Source organism: Tenrec ecaudatus, chromosome 1, assembly GCF_050624435.1.
Source record: "Tenrec ecaudatus isolate mTenEca1 chromosome 1, mTenEca1.hap1, whole genome shotgun sequence".
Classification (NCBI taxonomy): Eukaryota; Metazoa; Chordata; class Mammalia; order Afrosoricida; family Tenrecidae; genus Tenrec; species Tenrec ecaudatus.
Window position 1 is genome coordinate 12,218,268 of NC_134530.1, and position 19,085 is coordinate 12,237,352.

Below are 19,085 nucleotides of genomic sequence, written 5' to 3' on the forward strand. Positions count from 1 at the left end.
CCATCCAGTGACCACTAATGGCCTTCTAACTAATAACCCTCCACCAATAACCCTTAACTAAGAAGTGACTCAGCTACTGATCCCCAAGATTGACCCCAAGCACTAAGCCTAACCTAGCAGCACAGGAAAGGCAAACAGCAGCTTCATTAATGACGTTCAACAGTAAACCCCCAAACCTGGATCACAATCAATAACCCTCCACCAGAAATTTCCTATCGGGGAACCCAAACAGCACTCCCAGGGGAGCCTCCCCCAGTGAATCACTGTCACTTGAACTTGCAACGATGAAGCACTAATGAATGTACCCAGCATCCCTGCCCCCCCAGCTAATGACACTCTGTAAGTGGGACACCCACCAAGAAGGCCCTAACAATCAGATACTTATCTCAATAAGTCCCCTCTCTCTAGCCCCCCCAGGACTAGAAGTGAGGTGGGAAAAGGTGAGCGAGCTTATAAGCTAGAACCAGCTCCCACACGGTCATCAATCAGATTGGAGACCAGAAGTAGAGGCCAGGAATGAGGAACCAGAGGTCAGTGGGGATCAGGGGTCAGAAGTCAGGTGGTCACAGGGCAGAAGTGAGAGGCCAGCAGCGCTTTACCTGGTTCTCCAGGGACGCAGGAGTTGGACTTAAGGTCGTAATGTCCTTGTTCTTCTTCTTCCTGCCCTTCCCCTTGCGACCTCGGCCTTTCTTCTTCCCCTTCCCCTTCTTTCGGGGAGCGGAGGTTCCTGGCTCACCCTGGAGAGGCTGGAAAGCAAGCCTCAGTCAGGTCCAGGTCTCTCTTCAGTGTCACTTCTCCAGAGGAAGCCCCCGGGACCACTAGGTGGGATCATGCTGGCCAGGGTTGGCCAGAAGAGCACTGTTTCTGTGTTTTTATTGGTTTTCTTTTAAAATCATTTTATTGGGGGCTCGTACAATTCTTATCACAATCTGTTTCCTCTGTTCAGAGGGCCAGGGTTCACTCAGCCCTGTGGCGTGGGGTCAAGGTCAATCATGAATTCCAGCCAAGGTCAGTCACTCCTTTGTGTGTGACCTGGATCAAGGAACACGCAGGAGGGTCAGAGGTTACTTAGCCTTCTGTCTGGGGTTCAGAATCCACTGCTTCCTGACACCTGGGGCCAGGGTTCAGGGGACACCTCCGTCTGCACCCTCGGGTCTGCAGTAACCCACACAGCCCCTCACTCACCGCTGCGGCTGAGGGGTCCAGTGAGTCACAGCCAGGAAGGTACTGCTCGCAGGCCTGGAAGGCTGCCTGAGGGTCTGGGTGGATCAGCAGCTCCTGAATATCTCCCTGGATCAGGGAGGAGGATGGGGGACACAAGCTGACATGGATCCCATTCCTGCCCGCGCCCCCAAACTCCAAGTCTTGATGTTTCCCCACCCAGGGCTCCCAAAGTATAAGGAGAGGGTAGCCCCATGACAGCGATCTCCCTAGCCCCTGAAATGGAGAAAAGACAGAGCCCACCAGCATCACGCAGCATCGCAAGCACAAACCTCTCCCCACAACATCGGTCTCACCAAGACCACACGTGCCCCTTCTCTGAGGCCCAGAGTCAGCTTCACTTGGAGGATGGGCTCGCTGTGCTCCTCTGTCCCAATTCATCTCCCAGGTCTCCTCCTCCTGACCATCATCCCTTCCGATAACCTCCCTTTGAACTTCCACTTACGACCTCCTCCCTCTAGCCTCCTCCTCTCATCATGATTACCCATGACCTCCTCTTCCTGACGACCGTCCCTTCTGAACTTTTACCAATGATCTCCTCCCTCTAGCCTCCTCCTCTGACCATCACCTCCCCTGACCTCCTCCCTTTGACCCCCTTCTGGACCATGATCACTCACGACTTTCTCCCTCCGGTATATGTCAGATACCCTTCTAAGGCCTGGGAATGAAGAAGAGATGAGACAGATGCGGTCCCTAGCCTCCTAGACATCACACTAATCACACACACACACACACACACACTGTCATCATCAGCAGGAGCCACCACCACACGAGAAACGCATCCGCCTACAGCCACTGTCACCCAACACCATACCTGGAGACTTTGAGTGCCATGCCCACACCCAGAGTCACATGCCGTCCTCGTAACCACAGCGCCCACTGTGGACAGGCAGCCCACAGCCATCCTCACCAGCACCTCCCAGCCACGCAGCCGACGGCCTTCACTTCCCACTGCAGCCCGTGAGCACCATCCCACCTGCAGCCCCGTGGATCTCCACCCGCACGCCCTCACACTCCAGCAGGGGTCCCCCTGCCTCAGTTTCCCAGCTTTGTGGAAGCTTGGTCTCTCCTCCCCCAGTCCCTTCTCCGGATTCAGGATGTGGTCTGAACTCCTCCTGCCCTCTGCCTGTGTTCCTTCCACCACCACACCTTGGAGCCTGTACCTCAAAAGTGTCCTCCCCTGGCTCCTGGGTCCCCAGCACCATGAATCCAGCTGTGCTGATGGATCGATGTCCTGGGCCCCACGTGGGGGGCTGAGGTTCACAGTCAGCCACCAGGGTCACCATCCTGCCATCCACACTGACTGCCACACGGTGCCACCTGCAGCCAGACAGCCTCGGTGGGAAGTGCTCTCCCCGACCTCCTGACCCTCTTTTGGCCCCTGACCTCCCTGCACTCACCTGCCATCTGTGAGGTTGACCTGTTGGGGGAGAGGACTGGAAGTGTCACCTAGGAGGCCCAGCCCTGGCCCCAGCACCAGTCCCAGCTGCCTGGCCCCATGCGCATTGTAAATGGACACCAGCATGGTGGGGCTGCTGGCTGGCCGGCCCCGCAGAGTGGCCAGCACAGAGAAGTTCTCAGGAAAGGTGCCATCTGGTGGGTGGAAGGGAAGAGAGAGCTCAGGCCACCTGACCATACTCCCACGATGGCCCCAGCCCCTCCCACCCTGACTCACCTGGGAAGAGCTCCCACGTAGGGACACTGGGTGGGCTGGCCTTGCCCACCCTGAATGCCCGGTCACCCTCAGGGGTCCTCTGAGGGCAGAATCCAGGCCCCTCGGGGACCCCAGCCTGGCCCCCACGCATGCCCAGAGCCTTCAGCACATCCACAGGGTCTGCTGTAGAGGTGGGGGGGGAGGCACTTTGAGCAAGACCAGACTCCACATGAATGGCTCTGGCTTGGCAGAAGGTGGGGGTGGGGGGGATGTCAGTCCCTCTCCGTGCTTGTGGCGCAGGGGGAAGAAACAGGCCTGGGACAGGCACCCAGCCCCCTCCCCGCTCCACAGCTGTTCCGGCCTCATCAGACTGTTGACTCCTGTTTTGTTTTTTTTTTCCCTTGGTTTTTGGTGAGAAGGGGGAAAAAAAAAGCTGACCTAGTTCTAGGATGAATCAAAGCTTCCTGGCCAGAGCCCCAGTGCTGATTGTCCCCAACTCCCCACTCCCCCGCAACGGCTCTCTGGGGCTCCTTTCCCCCCTGCCCTCCCCCACCTCCACCAGCCCCAAGGCCAGAGGGAACTCGCTCTCTGAGAGGAGGGGCTTCCTAAGCTTGCTCTTCCCTCCCCCCTCATCCTCCTCCTCCTTCTTCTTGCCTCCTCCCTCTGAATTTCTTTCTACCTAGGACCTCCTCCGCCTGAACTCCTGCCTAGGACAGCCCCACCACTGCCACTTCAGTCAGACTGCCTCCCTGTGGGACCATCCTCTCTGGTCTTGCTGGTGGGCACCCGATTCTCCCTCAGGCCCTCCCCTTTGACCTCCTTCCTCCGACTTCTCTCTGAGTGCCCACTGACCTCCTCCCTCACCTGGGGACCAGTCTCCTCTGTCTGGCTAGCCTGGGACCTCCTCCTCCTGGCTGCCTCTCTGATAACCCTTTGACTTCCTTCCTCTGATCTCCTCTCTCAGCCCAGCAAAGGAAAGAATGGGCTTAGCCCAACCAGGCCCCGAGTCCAGGCCAGCCAGCCCCCTAGCCTAGCTCCAGGCAGCCAGGTCAGCACTAAATGGAACCACATGGCTCAGGCAGGGGCGGGGGGAGGGGGGCTTCCCCTGGGCCTAGAGCCCCTGCCCAATCCTGGCTTCACCCACAGATCTTCTGGCCCACTGACCCCCTGACCCAGCCTCCTGGCAAGAGCCAGCTTCTGCAGAATCTGCCATGACTTCACCCCTGGAGGTGGCTCTGCTGACCTCACCATGGGGAGCCCGGGGCGGAGGGGAGTCAGACTTGGGGGTGACGGGGGTTCAGATGAGGGACCCCATCTCAGCTCTTCGTGAATCAGGCTGGTCATTCTCCAGACGCTTCCAGCCCCGCCCACAAGAGCGGGGGCTCCCTCTTGCCCCCAAGCCCCTTGTTTGTTCTCTCTTCTCTCCCCACTTCCTCCCCCTCCTCTCTCTTCCCCGTTTCACTGTTGGTCTGTCCAGACTTGACCTCCCCGCAGCCCTCTGTGTCTCCCTGGCTCTTCCATCCCTGTCTCTGCACGCTTCTGTCTCTGGGCCTCAGCACCCCTACTCCCCTCACCCCCCTCCCTGCACCAGGCCCAATCTCTAATTGCTTACTCTGAGGCTGGGCTATCATTAAGAGACATTTAGGTTAGAGCCCCCTGGGGCTGAGATCTGGGCTCCCAGGCTCTGCTAACCACAAGGGTCACTCCCCTTGGAACCATCTTCTGATCCATGACCTGGCCCAGCGTGACTCTCCCAGGCTCTCCCGACCCAGGTTCTGGCCTCGCTGTAGTCAGAAAGGGTCTTCCCCTCACCCTCTGCTCATTTGCACGCAACAAGTCCTGCCCAGCCTCTACCCTAAATGCCTCCTGCTTCAGTCTTGTGTCCCCTTCTGAAGTGACCTTTCAGAGACTGACTGCCCTTTCTTCCCGTCGCTGGCTCGGTGACAAGGAGACACACAAGAGGCATTGAGCTCTGCTTGAAGGGCCAAAGGGGGTGTGTGTGGGGAGGGGTCTGTCAAGGACCCAGCTGCCCTTCCCCCACAGACCGGCCCTTGTCCTGGCCACCCCCACCCCAGAGACTCCGGGTTGGACCTGAGATGTGGAGGGAGGCCGGCCAAGATGTAACATGACTGGTAGTCCCCAGGTGTGTGGGAGCACATAGGTGTGAATGAGTGTGTGTGGGGGGTGATGGTATGTGCACATGTACGCTGTTGTATGAGGTCGTGAAGGATATGTGGATCTGAAAGAGCCAGGGAATGGCTGGGCAGATGGCTTGGTAATGCACCAATGTGACATGGTCTTTGTACCAGGTAATGTACCAACGTCTTTGACCTGGTGCTGAGGTCCAAGAGCCCTGGTGGCTGCTAACCGAAAGATCTGCAGCTTGAAACCACCAGACCCTCCTCAGAAGAACAGTGGGGCTGTCTGCAGAACCCCTCCCCCACCCCACCCCGTAAAGATTTACAGCCCAGCAATCTCTGGGCAGTAGCTCCCCTCTACCCTGCAGGGTCTCTCCAGGCCAGCTGCATGGCAGTGAGTGGGTGAGACTAGGGGCAGTTACCTGAAAATGTGGCTGTGTGCTCAGAAGGGAAGGTCCTGGTGGTGAATCGGTGGGTGGGCGGGGGTGGCTTTTGGAGTGGTGCCCGCCATGTCCGGGACTTGGGATGGGAGTTGGTGGTAATGTGTGAGCCTGTGGTGGAGACAGGGCCTGGGCGGCTGGCTGTGAATTTTGACTATTTGCCTGTGTGCCGTGGGAGTCTGTCGGAACCTGAAAGAGTTGCCCAAACCCCTGACCATGAGCTGGGTGACAAATGAGGTTGTGTGGGCGCAGAGCATGGTGTTGGCCTGACGTCCTGGGGGCCTCAAATTCTGAGAGCATGACTGAGACTGCACAGACACGTGGGTGTGGGAATGGACACTGATGCACTTTGGAATTACCCACAAGGGCAGCACCTCCCTGGGCTCAAGAGAAATCTAGAAAGGGTGGGTATGGTGGTGGTGGAAGTGGTGAGGGTGGTAGTGGAGGAGGTGGTAGAGGTAGAGGAGGAGGAGGATGTGATGGCGGTGGTGGTGGAGGTTGTAAGGGTGGGAGTGGAGGTGGTGAGGGTAGGGGTGATGGGTGGTGAAGGTGAGGAGGGTGGTGGTGGGAGTAGTAGAGGTAGTGGGTGGTGATAGTACAAGTGGTGAGGGTGGGGATGATGGGTGGGGTGCTAGTGGAGGTGGGAATGGAGGAGGTGGGGCGGGTTGGTTGTAACTGTGGAAAAAGTGGAAATGGTGGACGATGATGGTAGAGAGTGGGTGGTGGTGGTAGTGGCAGTGGTGGTGGAGGAGGAGGTGGTGGGTAAGGGGTGGTGGTGAGGTGGTGAGGGTGGGGGTGGTGGATGGTGGTGTCGGTATTGGTAGAGGTAATGGTGATAGTGGTGGTGATGGTGGTGGAGGAGAAGGGGTGGGTAAAGGGTGGTGATGGAGATGGTGAGGGTAGGGGTGGCGATGTTAGTGGTGGAGGTAGTTCTGATAGTGGTGGTAGGGTGAGCATGGTGGTGGTGGTGGAGGAGTGAGTGGGTAGGGGGAGGTGGTGAAGGCAGGGGTGGTAGTGGTGGTGCTGATAGTCGATGAGCCTGTAGGGTTTTTGGGGTGGGGTGAGGGGAATGATTCGGGGTCTTTCAGATTAGGGAAGTCTGCTCAAACAACATCTTGAGTGATCTAGCCACCCCCACCCGGAGTTGCCCCCCACCTGGAACCCTGCGGGGCGGGGCCAGGGCACGGGGCCAAATTCGCACAGCTGGGCATGCGTCAGCGCTGACTCACCCGCCCCGAGGCCCCCGGGACCCCTGGGGGGCCCATGAGAAATGCCTGGGGAAAAACACCCGAGGTTCCTGCAGCTGGGGAGAGTAACTCCACTCCCTCCCCCGCCCGCACTCCGCCCCGCCTCGCCCCTCGCGGCCCGCGGGCCTCCTGAGGCCCTGTCCATGGTGCTGATCCCGGCTCTGGGGAGCGGGGCGGGGGCGGGGGGCGGGGCGAAGGAGGGAGAGGATGCGGGAGCCGAGACGCAAAGGGAGTGGTTGACCACCGAGTAGACCCCGACACGCTCCCCGACTTATCACCCTCATTGGACTCACCCATTCACCCTTCAGGGGCAATTAGTTACCGCTCCGAGTCACGACCACCCCCCACACACAGTCACCCCGCAACGCGCACCCTCCTATCGTCAGAGCCGCACACACTCGCCCGCCCGTAGTGCCCAACCACTCGTTCGGCCAGGCACCCACAGCTGTGGTCAGCGACGCCCTCGTCCTGCTAGCAGGGACACACACACACACACACACACACACACACACACATCAATTTCGTCCATTCCCTCGTTTCCCCAGGGAACCAGGGCCACACGCTTCCCCGCCCCTTCAGCTGCCACACCCACTAGTCGCCCAGAGTCCCACACTCGGTCCCACTTCGCTCACGGCCGTCCCTAGCGACACACAGGCCCCCGCTCCCGCCTTGGAGGGCTCGCCGGACGCTGCGCGCACCGGAGCCCCGCGCCTCCCTCGCAACTCACCGGCTCGCGTCCGGGGCAGCAGGGGCAGCGCGGCCAGCAGCAGGCAGAGGCCGGCCTGCAGGCCGCCCAGACCGGGGAGGCCCCCCATCGCGGCGCGGCGACTCCACGGGCTTGGCGCACTCCCTCCCTTCTCCGGGGTCGCGCTGCACTCGGGCTCCGCAGAAGAGTGCGGGGGACCCCGCTGCGGCCTCGCCCTGAGCTCCAGCTCCTCGGGGCGGGGCCGCTGGGCGGGGTGGGGGGGCGACAGACAGCGGGAGAGGGAGTTGGGAAAAGTTTGTGCTGCGCTCTGATTGGCCAGCTGGGGTGGCGCCCGGGACCAGGAGCTGGGCGGTCCTTGCCCCACCCCATAGGGGAGGAGGAGGAAGACAGCTCCCATTCAACTCTAGAATTGGGGGTTCCAGACTTACCCCCAAGCCCTTTGAGCTCACGCCCCTCAAAGAAGGATCGAGCCTCATTCAAACCTTCAGCTGATGAGAAACACAGCTTTATACCAACTCATTGGACACTTTATACAAGTGAGGGGGGAGGTCCCAGGCTCACTCCAAACTCTTATCTGCCCGGCTTACCCCAGACCCAGAGCCCCACAAGAAGAGGTACTAATCTCACCCCAAAGCCACCCTGTCTCCCCACCCCCACTGGCCATCTCACCTCTTAACTCACTCCAAATCGCACACTGGGGTCCCCAGTCTTAACCGAAGCCCTCATCTCTCAACCCAAATTACAGAATTGGCCATCCTGACCTCATCCCTAATCCTTCATCACCGATTTCAAAATACAGTTCCTACGGTCACCCCAAACTCTGGACGCTCCAATCACCCCCCAACCCTGATTTCCCCCCATTCAGGCACTGGATGGATGTCTGGCCCTAGTTCCAAATCGTAACATGTGCTCCCCAACCTCGAGGGGAGTCTGGATCTTCCCCCAAACAGGCTACTGCATCTTCCCCCAAACAGGCTACTGCATCTTCCCCCAATCAGGCTACTGCCGCTGAGGTGTGGCAGAACCACTCCCTCACCCCACTGGGACGCCCCCCCCCCCAGTGTGGAGAGCCCCAGGGGGTCAAGTGGCGCCGTCTGTACAATTGAACAGGCGCAGACACGCTAGCGGGGTGCAGGGGGGGGAGGGATACAGGCGTGTCCCGGGACCTGAACTGCACCCGCCCCAAAGGGGGGAGAGGGGAGACGCGGCAATACCTCCCTCCCTGACTCCAGCTCCTTAGACAAAGAGTCTCTGTGTCCCTGGAGAAGAGAGGGTGGGGCCTCATCTGGCCTGAGGGGGAGGTGGGGGGTCCCCAGTGAGGAGGAGAAGGAACCTCCCCCAAACAACCTCTTCTCCCTTCCTGGGAACTTCCCAGGCTGGGACGCCTCCTAAAATACTCCCTGCCCTGCGCAGCCTGGAAGTTCTTCCTCTAGTCTAACCTGGTCCCTGACTGACAGCACTACTTTGTTGCTCAGCCCTTTGAAAGGTCCCTGGTAGGACCACCCTCTGTCAGCTTCTTTCCTTCCCTCTTTCTGAAGTAGAGACCCGGTGCTTTCCTTGCCCTGATCCCCGGAAACTCGACCCAGTCCTGAATAACTGGCTGTCATCATTAAAAGCCCCCGGGATCCAGCGTTGCAGGTGGGGAGAAGAAATGTGGCAGAGGAAGGAAAGGGTGGTAGTGCAGTAAAGAAAAGGGACTCCCCCACCTAACTGCTTGCCCAGAGAGGCCCCTTCATCCTGCCCAGGAGCTCACTGGAACGCGGATTGCTCAGCTTATGGGGGGACGTGGGGTGGGGGGGAATAGGAGGGTTCCGGAAGCGGGAGGCAGGCGCTGCCCCGCAGTCACGAGCCTGGGGAGAGCGATCACCATGGCCCGGGCGGCGCGGACCGTGCTCATCTCGGGCTGCTCCTCGGGCCTAGGCCTGGAGCTGGCCGTGCAGCTGGCCCTGGACCCGAGGCGGCGCTACCAGGGTAAGGGGCTCGGGGCGGGGTCTGGAGGGGCAGAGGCGGGCGTGACTCGAGAGAACCTTAGGTTTGCCTTCCCCAAAGGCCCTCGGGTCTTTCTGGCCCCTGGACCCACAGAGACCTCCCTCCCCCTCCCTCCACGAACCATCCTTCTCTAGACCCCTCATTTCTGGAGCACCTACTGGGTGCAACGCACCGGTCTCAGTCTGCGGGCAGAGCTTGCGAATGGCCCAAAGGCCCTGCCCTGGGGAAAGGTGGCGTGCAACTAACGGACAGAGAGGAGACGAATCAGAACGAGTGAGAATGTGTCTGGCAGTAATAAGTGCTAAAAGTCAAATACAGCCGGGGCGGGGAAAGGGATGGGGGGCGGGGGGAGGGGGTAAGGGGCTATTTTTAGAAGGGCGGTTGGCTCCAAAGGCTTCCCCCGGAAAGATTTCATTGGAGCCTACTCCAGCTGGAAGCCTCTCCCTGTCAGCACGAGCACGCACCCGCCCTCAGCTCCCACCTAAGCCTCTTAGGTGGCTCTGATGTTGGGGCCTCAAGGATTTGACCTCCGGCAGCTCACTGCCCTGACCTGCACCCCTAAAGCGTGAGAGCCCTTGACCCAGGGCAGCGGGAGTGTGAAGTGTGCAAAGGGCTGTTTCCTGAGAAACACCCCTGCTGGGGGTGAGGCGCTGGTCCCAGTTGGCAAGGCCACTGCTCTCAGCCCTCTGGCTAAGAGGCGTCCCCGTGTCTCCCTGCGGGACGAGCAGATGGGGTTGGGAAACTGTTATGGGATGCCGTTCGCCCAGTGCCTTTTCATCCTGGCCTGGCTCTTGGAAGTGGGCACTGCCCTTTGGCCCCTTTTAGCAATGAGGGAATGGGGGCACAAACTGCCCAAGGCACTTGCTCAAAATCACCAAGCTGGAAAGAGCTGGGGTGCGAATCCAGGCAGCCCAGCCCCCCAAGGCGGGAGCCCCCACCGCCTGTGGCCATCCATGGTCTCCATTCCATCTCTCCCCGCACTGGTGGGCCAGACGAGGCTGGCACACTGGATGCCAGCTGCGCTTGGTGTTGTGTGTGCTCCCTCAAGGTGGGGGTCGGGGCTTGCACCGGGGGAGGTCTGGGGGGTCTGCGAGTGTGCGTGCGTGGTAATGCCTCACTAGAGAGTGTGGGCTCCCCACGAGGACAGAACGAGGTTCAAATCTCCGGCCCAACACTTGCTATCAGTGAACTGGCGAGGACGCACTGGGCTGCTAACCCCCGCCTCTCTGACGCCACCAGCGGCTCCGAGGGAGAAAGACGAGATGCTCTGTTGCCGTGAAGAGTTCAACATGCTGCCATCATGTCGATTCCCACTCACAGCGACGCTAGGCGATAAGGCACAGCTGTCCCAGTGGGTCGTGGTAATGCTTTCAGGATTATTACTCTCTCTGTAGAGCGGCTGGTGGGTTTGAACTTCGCACCTGGCGATTAGCATCCACCATGTAGGCACTGGTCTCGGAAACCCATACGGGTGGTTCTGCTCCATCCAACGGAGTCACTATGAGTCTGACGCACCTTGATGGCGATGAGTCTGATTTGTTTGTGTGTTTGTTTTTTCAAGTCTCCCTTTGTCCAATGGGGATAACTGTCCCTGTCCTGGGTGCTCTTGCAGGGCAACAAGATGTGTGGCTTAACAGGGACTACAGGGGTGGGGGGCGGATGACAGGGAGGGGACAGGGGATTTCAGGGGTAAAGAATGAAGATGGGAGGGGAGCGGGAGCATTAAAATGGATTGTAATTGCATAACTCACCCTCAAGGTGATTTAATCACGGGGCGGGGGGGGGTGCTCTAAAATTGATGCCAGGGTGATTGTACAATTCTCCTTGGGACGATGGAATGATTGAACTATCGAATTATATGATATGTAAATTACTTGGCAATGAAACTTTTTTTGGGGGGGGAGATGTATGGCTTCAGACAGTTAGAAATTGCAACGTTATTAATCATGAAAACTGCCGCAAGGAGGCCTGTGAAGCAGAAGGCGGGGTAAACATGGCATGCCACAGCCATGCGACGGGGCAGTCATCAGAGAATGCCCATCCCGGTGGATGATGCGTGCCGTGATGCGGATGAGCCTCACGTTATGCAGCTGAGTGAGTCAGTCAAACACAAACAGAACAAGTACTTGGGGATCTCACTTGTATAAAATGCCGTTGTTGTCGTTGTTGTTGTTAGGTGTTGGTTCTGGCGCGCAGTGACCGCAGGGACAACAGAAGGAGACACGGCCCGGTCCTGCACCCGCCTCACCACTGTTCTTAGGTGTGAGCCCGTCATTGCAGCCACCGTGTCCATCCATCCTGTCAAGGGCCTTCCTTTATTTCACGTCCCTTCTACCAAGCATCTAGATGAGGCCAAGGCATAGAAACAACTGGTGGGGTGAGGCGTGAGAAGTGTGGGCTTGCCGCCGAAGGGGCACCTAGTGTTAGCTTGGGGTGATGAACCCCATGGGGAAGTGGATAGTGGCCTTGATGGGACTGTACGGGGTCAATCGTGTCACAGGATGGCACCGTGAAAAAAGTAGTGAAATGCCACATAGTGTGCTGTGGGCTGCCATAGAGGCAATTCCAACCCATAATACGCTGGACTGCAGGGTGAACCTGCTCCACACGGGGCTGGTGGCTGTCATCTGGGTAGGAGTGTAGTGGGTGATGTGCTGGGCTAATAACCCAAAAGGTCAGCAGTTCGAAACCACCAGCCACTCTGAGGGAGAAAGATGAGGCTTTCTACTTCGGTCAAGGCTTACAGTCCCAGAAACCCACAGAAGTCCTCCTGCCCAGTGGGGCCGTTGTAAGTTAGGATCAGCTCGATGGCAGCGAGTTCATCTTGATGGTTTCAGCTTACCAGGGCTTATTTGGCCCTGTACTTCGGCGTAGTTTCAAAGCACTAACCTCTTGACTAGCAGTCAAGGGCAAACTGTTTGCATCCCCTAAGCCCACTGCCACAGAGTCGATTCCACCTCATAGCAAGGCTACACGGAGTTTCCAAGCCTGTGAATCTTTAGGGCTGGAGAGAGCCTCAGTTTTCTCCCCTGGGGTGCCTGGAGGGGTGGACCACGTGGGGTCTTATGGTTAGCAACACAATGCCTAACCCACAGCACCACCAGGGTTCATGAGGACCTCATATGGTTTTATCACTATAGGGGGGTGTGTGTGTGTGTGTATGTGTGTGTGTGTGTGTGTGAATCTACGACCATTTTTTTCACTAGCACACTTTCTGTGAGCTCAGGAAGGAAGGGCTCAGCAGTGTGGTTCTGGCTCAGGGTCAATGGCTGCAGCTAGAATAAGGGGCGTTCTTAGGCCCCACCACTCTCCCTTCCTGTAAACGCAGGGCTTGTCCCTGGGATCTTTCTGCCTGGTTAGCTTGGGCTTCCTTGCAGCATGGTGGCTTCAGAACAGTCATGCTGGCTGAAGATTTGTAAGCGTGTGTGCTCCACGGAGCCAGGCAGAAACTGTAGCACCTTCTCTGACTTAGCCTCAGCAGCCACCAGTGCTACAATAGTCTACTGTTTCCTAGCTAGTCCCAAGAGTCAAGGAGAAGAAGGCCATGTGATGCCACATCTCAACGGGGGAGTGGCCGAGTTCTAAAAGAGCAAGCAGGGTGGGAGAGTTGTGGGGTCCTCTTTGCAAAATAAACCTGTGACTTAGCATTTAGGGTTTTCAACACTCCTACCATTGAGTTGATTCTGGCTCTTAGTGACCCTAGAGCACAGGGCAGAACTGCCCCCGTGGATTTCTGAGACGGCAACTCTTCTCTGGAGTAGAAATCCTCCTTTTTCTCCCATGGGGCAACCGCTGGTTTGGAACTGCTGACCTTGTGGCCCGCAGCCCAGGAATAAATGCTGTCTTGCTGAGAAAAGTGCATATCGCGGTGCCTGGCACATAGTAGATATTCAATAAGTGGGAGCTAATACTGACGGTGTAGCTGTAGCTATTCACATCTGTGTGCACATGTATGTTGACTAAGCATGTGTGCATATTTTCACTCGTGACCATATGCTCCACATTTATTTATTTTACTGTCTCATTCATTCGGGTATGGATTCCAGGAGGGTGGAAACTTGGGCAAATTAATTTCCTGTAATAGTCTCAGGCCCCTAGAATCTGACCCGGTGAGTGGGAGATGCTCAATGAACGTTGATTGGATGGATGGACAAATGGATGGAGTGGAGGTACATGTGGTTGTGTCTACACCAGTGTGCATCTGTGGACATGCACTGAATGGAAGTGCATGAGCATGTGAGCTCCCGTCCTTCTGTGGCTGTATGTCAAAACTCACAGACATGCGCAAGTCCACACAAAGGGGAAAGATGCTTGATGCCTGCCCCGGCTTTGCTCTCTGTCCCCAGTGGTGGCCACCATGAGAGACCTGGGAAAGAAGGGGATGCTGGAAGATGCTGCTGGGGAGACTCTGGGGAAGACCCTCACCGTGGCCCAGCTGGATGTGTGCAGCGATGAGTCCGTGGCTCAGTGTCTCAGCAGCATCCAGGGAGGGCAGGTGGACGTGCTGGGTGAGGCTCTTCAGTCCCTGGGGTCGCTCGCCCCCCACCCTAGGCAAAACATAGACCCTCTTCACAGCAAGGTCACTCCTGGTGTATGACAAGGCCATGGTCAAGAGTCCGGGGCACCAATTAGTCAGCTAGGGACATTAGCAATAAACTCAGACCTGGGGTGGGATGGAGCTAATTGGATAGAATTTCTCTGGTTGGGAAAATGACTTTGATGAGTCACTTGGGTAAGACGGCATGGGGAAGAAATAACTCATGGTCCCTAAGCTGTCTTCTGAGGGGGGAGGGTGTGGCTCTATGAATGCATTTTGGGGTCAGAGCTGAATGGCTCATGCATCGAAGGAGATGCTGTTCCCAGTGGCCCTTCTGCCCCCCACAGTGCTCTGCGTACCCTCTAAGGAATGTTAAAGGTTTAAGATCATCAGGCCTCTGCATTTGCCCATCCTCCAATGGTCCTGGGCTTGGAGTAGGGCCAGGGTAACTCAGAGAGTGCTACAAGGGAGACATTGGAAGGGTTGGGGATACTTCAAAGTGACTCTTGGCTTTTCCCTTTTCCCCCCCTCCCCCTCCGACTCTAGTGAATAATGCTGGAGTGGGCCTGGTGGGTCCCCTGGAGGGGCTTAGCATAGCTGACATGAAGAACGTCTTTGAGACCAACTTTTTCGGGGCTGTGCGTCTGGTCAAAGCTGTACTTCCTGGCATGAAGCGAAGGCGACAGGGCCACATCGTGGTGGTCAGCAGTGTCATGGGGCTGCAGGGTGAGCTGCAGGGTCAACACTGGGCAGCCTTGCTCCTCTCCATGCTTCCCCCTCCCCAGGCTGGAAGGCTGGCAAATAGCTTTTAGTTCATTCATACTCAAAACAAACTTAGAGAATTGAGTTGAGAAAGATTGTGAACCTCACAGGAAGAAGTTCTGGGATAGATTCGCTATGTCTGTCATGGTGTAGGACTAGGCAGTGGTGGTATGAATGCTGAAAATCTCTCCCACCCGTTCTCCCCAATCCAAAGGAATGATCAGAACTCCTGCTCCTGAAACTCCTCACCAAATGCCTCCCACCAGATGCCAGAAATGGTCAGATTTTAAACTCTGGGAACAGAAAAAGAGAGCAGCGATTAATTAATGATGTCTGCCCTGGAAACCATGTCTGCTATGGAAACTCCCTATTTGTCAACCAGGCTTCTGGTCTTTCAGTCTGGAACCCTCTAGACTCCCTGCCCTGAAATTCCCTAGAGTCTGGTCCCGCCCTTCGAAATTCCTCACAATCTGTCCTCTCCTCAGCAGTTCCCTAAGGAATCCTCTGGTCAGGTAGAAGTTCCATCTGCTCGGCCCCACCCTTTGGCTCACTTCCTGATCTCAGGGCCATAGTCACTGCTCAGCAAGGATTGCCAAGGGCCCTGATGAGTGTGGTCTGCCTTTCAGGGTTCCCATCCATGGCTAAGTGGTCCCAAGAACTTAGAAGAGGGCAGCAAAAGGGGGCCGGGGTTCCTGAGCTGAAGGCAGGTGGAGCACTACTGTGAGGAGATGACACCTAGCACTCCAAGACAAGTTCATCTTTACACCCCCTTTGCTCCAATCCCATGATGCCAGATGCCCCATGGCCCCAAACATGCCCTCATTCTGAGCCCCAAATCCCCTTTGCACTGTCTCCCAAGGGCCGCACCACCCAAAGCACCTTCATCTCCTCAATTCTCTCAGGTGTCATGTTCAACGACATCTACGCTGCCTCCAAGTTTGCCCTGGAGGGCTTCTGCGAGAGTCTGGCCATCCAGCTGCTGCAGTTCAACATCTTGTGAGGCAGGGCCTTGGGCCTTGGCGGGGAAGTGGGGGGCAATAAGGGGAGAGGGGGAAATAGGGAGAGGAAGGGGTAAACTGAGCGATGGTAAAGGGAGGGGGAAGTGGGGGGCAATGAGGAAGAACAGAGGCAGTGGAGGAGAAATGGAAACAGGCAGGAAGACAGTGGAGGGGGTGAGGGAAGCTGGGACCATGTGGGGAAATCAAGGCGGTGCCCTGGCTACGTGGGTTATGTGTTGGGTCTCTGACCACACGGTCAGTGGTTGGAAACCACCAGCAGCTGCCCCTCGGGAGAAATAACTGTTATAGTCTCAATGGAAACAGGGGCCCTTACTGCTGCTCTGTTCCATTGGGTCGTGGTGAGTCAGACTTGACTCAGGACAGTGAGTGAGAGGCCGCAGAAGCGTGGGACACTGTGGGGACGTTGAGGCACTGGTGGGGTGGAGCAACATGGGGAAGAGAGGCCGTGGAGAGGGTGGAGGGCAGGTAGCGGAAGACACAGAAAGAAGGGACAGACTAACACTGGGAGAAGTGGGGGGCATCGAATACCTGGCCACCCACCCATCCTCCGACCCCGCCAGCATCTCCCTGGTGGAGCCGGGCCCCGTGGCCACTGACTTTGAGGGGAAGCTCCTGGAGCAAGTGGCCAGGGCAGACTTCCCAGGCACTGACGCGGACACCCTGAGCTACTTCCAGGACCTCTACCTCCCCGCCTCCCAGGAGCTCTTCCGATCAGTGGGACAGAGCCCGCAGGTGGTGGTGAAGGTGAGTGGGAGGGAGCATAGGGGGGGGGTGCCCAGAACCCCAAGAAGTGGCTCAGATGTGGAGGGCCCCGCCCTGCTCAATCCACCTCCCCTCCCTGGGTCTCATGGAGCTGGGCTCCGCCCCACAGGCCATCGTCAAGGTCATCGGCGCCAGCAGACCACCCCTGCGCCGCCAGACCAACGCCCGCTACACCCCGCTGACGGCGCTCAAAGCCGCTGACCCCTCGGGCCGCCTGTACGTGCGAACCGCTCACAGCCTGCTCTTCCGCTGGCCGCGCCTGCTCCACTTCGGCCTGCAGTGCCTGGCCTGCGGCTGCCCGCGGGACCGGGTGGGGCCTGGGGAGCAGCGGTAGCCAACTGTTCTCCAACTCCTGAGTAGCCGGGTTTGCGTCCACGGCTCTCTCTCTGCCGTCTTTCGTTCATTTGTTCGCTCATTCACATTTGTTCAGCAAACCATGCCAGACCTGCTCAGTACTGGGGGATCTACTGAGACACCCCCCCCACCACCACCATAGCACCCTCAGCTCGCAGCAGATCCCTCGCCAGGTGCACACAGGTTCCCGGCCAGTGGTGAGACAGACCCTGAGATCCAGAATTGAGGATGCTGAAGCAGGAGCCCCAGGCTGTGTCTTGGAAGGCAAGGGAGGCTTCCTGGAGGAGGAGGCATGGCCCACTGATCCCTGAAGGAGAAGGTAGACTGCTTCATTCAACCTCATGTCCTCATTATGCTGGACCTGGGAGTGCAGGAGGGTGGCCTGGTGAGTCACGGTTGGGCTGCTCACAGCAAGGTCAGCCGTTCAAAACCACCAGCTGCTCCCTGGGGAAAAGATGAGGCTTTCTACTCCTTTAGAGAGTTACAGTCTTGAAAACCTACAGGAGATGTTCTGCCCTGTCTTAAAGGGTCACTGTGAGCCAGAGTTGGTTCAATGACAGTGACAGTGGTTTTTTTGTTTGGTGTGTGTGTGTGTGTGTGTGTGTGTGTGTGTGTGTGTGTGTGTGTTGAGGATACAGGGATGAACCCAACAGCCTTGTCACTTGAACAGACACCCAGAGCTGGGCCACCAAGGGGTCCCCAGCTTCCCAGGCACGCATCTCCATCAGCGAATTGTGTTTGCACACACACCAGCAATGAGCAACGCTTCTATTGATTGTTCAACCAAGTCTTGTTTCTTCTATTTAAGTGAAAATGAAAGCCAAAGATGGCACCCCCACGTTTCCTGGGTCTCTTTCGAAGACTGGAAGCCAGTGGGCCCTGGTGACTGAGGATGGCAGTGGGGAGACCACACACCGAGCCCCCTTCACCCTGTCAGGTCCCCCGAGAATTCTGTGCGGGTCAATGTCCAGCTGCCTCATCTGACTGCCAAGCTCTGGGAGAAGGATTCGTCCTTGATGTCGTCTCATCCCTGTGAGATTGTGTTAGGCTGGGTCGTCTAGATGCTGGAGAAACACATCTGGTGGCACTTACGGCTGTGTCAGAAAAAGTTTCCAATCAAGACGTAATCCTGTATCAGGAAGGCATCCCAGCCCAGGCCGACTGGAGTCAATAGGTCCCATGCTAGCCAGGGCCCTCTTCAGGCACACAGAGCTGCCGGCAGATGACGCAGGGAGGTGAAGCTGGAAACAGGGAGCTCGCAGACTAGTGGGAGCAGAGTCGTTTGGTGGAAAAATGGCAGAACACCGACAGTCCTCCAGGTGGAGGTCCACATGGGGCCGCCCCCGCAGGCAGGGACGCAGAGGCCCAGTAAGGAGGAAGGTGAAGGAGTAGAGAGAGTGGGAGGCTCCCAGGGTCCTTCTTATAAGAAGGCCACACCCCCAGGTAGCTATCATTGGGCCTGTGACCTGATTGACAGGTTAGAGCCCACCTCTACACGGTCAAACATAATCAAGTTGACAGAGAATCGTCCAACTACCACAGAGATGGAGGCAGCGTGAGCGCCCTAGTTCACAGCGGAAGAGCCCAAGGCGTAGCGGGTGGCGAGTGAGACTGCAGAGCTGAATGAGGAGGGCTGGGCATTGAGCCAAGGTATGTCCAAGAGCCAAAGTCCGTGACACACTTTAAGGGTTTCCTGGGTGGTGCAAACCGATGGCTAACAGAAAGGTTGGCGGTTCAAATCTATGCAAAACAGAACCGAAGACAGAGCTGGCAATCTACCTTCACCTCCAAAGAACATCAGTCATTGAAATCCTAAGGGCACACTGTTCTATTGTGACACATCTGGGGTCACCGTGAGTTTGAGCTGACTCAACAGCAACTGGGTGTAGGAAAAGGGAAACTGAGTCTGGGACCCTAGAAAAAGATGCCCTTCAGTCTCTGCAGAGATCATGGGTGCAATTGTTTGCCTGGTATTTTCTATCAAGGCATGTCCTCCCTCCCTTCCATCCGACTCGATTCCCCTCCCGGCCACGTTGGGTTTTTGAAGTAATGTTGGAACACCCGTGAAAGAAATATGTGAAGTTAGATCATGGGGTGATAGTTAACCTTGTGACTACATTAAACACTTCAAAATGGTGAGTGTTTTGGTGCATGATTTTCATCTACATTTCTAACAGATTTTTTTGACTTTTTTAATTAAATACTTTTATTGGGGCCCTTACATTGACACACAGAGAGGACAATAATTAGACTGTG

The 19,085-nt window shown here is 57.1% G+C and overlaps 2 protein-coding genes across 3 annotated transcripts in view; one reads left to right on the top strand and one right to left on the bottom strand.

The window, feature by feature from the left end:
* The window catches only part of COL5A3 (collagen type V alpha 3 chain), a 40,889-nt gene extending 33,238 nt beyond the window's left edge, over positions 1 to 7,651 (bottom strand). Inside the window, exons 1-6 of one of the 2 annotated variants that reach the window (XM_075546587.1) lie at positions 7,428 to 7,651; positions 2,897 to 3,055; positions 2,622 to 2,814; positions 2,385 to 2,541; positions 1,186 to 1,290; positions 600 to 746 (exon numbers count right to left, since the gene is read on the bottom strand). In XM_075546587.1, the coding sequence (XP_075402702.1) occupies positions 600 to 746; positions 1,186 to 1,290; positions 2,385 to 2,541; positions 2,622 to 2,814; positions 2,897 to 3,055; positions 7,428 to 7,515 (849 nt within the window). In that variant the 5' untranslated portion in view covers positions 7,516 to 7,651. Of the gene's footprint in view, positions 1 to 599; positions 747 to 1,185; positions 1,291 to 2,384; positions 2,542 to 2,621; positions 2,815 to 2,896; positions 3,059 to 7,427 lie in introns of both variants that reach the window. The other variant, XM_075546578.1, reaches the window with a different exon arrangement.
* A 1,594-nt stretch (positions 7,652 to 9,245) lies between these two features.
* RDH8 (retinol dehydrogenase 8) lies at positions 9,246 to 18,934 on the top strand. Its single transcript, XM_075546601.1, has 6 exons — positions 9,246 to 9,377; positions 13,742 to 13,903; positions 14,479 to 14,658; positions 15,597 to 15,690; positions 16,274 to 16,457; positions 16,585 to 18,934. The coding sequence occupies exons 1-6, from the start codon at positions 9,275 to 9,277 to the stop codon at positions 16,807 to 16,809; spliced, it is 948 nt and encodes a 315-aa protein (XP_075402716.1). The 5' UTR covers positions 9,246 to 9,274; the 3' UTR covers positions 16,810 to 18,934.
* Positions 18,935 to 19,085: the final 151 nt, after the last annotated feature.

Excerpts from the sequence above, each read along its gene's own strand:
- RDH8 (XM_075546601.1), top strand. The coding sequence starts at position 9,275 with ATGGCCCGGGCGGCGCGGACCGTGCTCATCTCGGGCTGCTCCTCGGGC. Across the intron at positions 13,904-14,478 it reads AGGGCAGGTGGACGTGCTGG|TGAATAATGCTGGAGTGGGC; the intron begins GTGAGGCTCTTC and ends CTCCGACTCTAG. Across the intron at positions 14,659-15,596 it reads CAGTGTCATGGGGCTGCAGG|GTGTCATGTTCAACGACATC; the intron begins GTGAGCTGCAGG and ends CAATTCTCTCAG.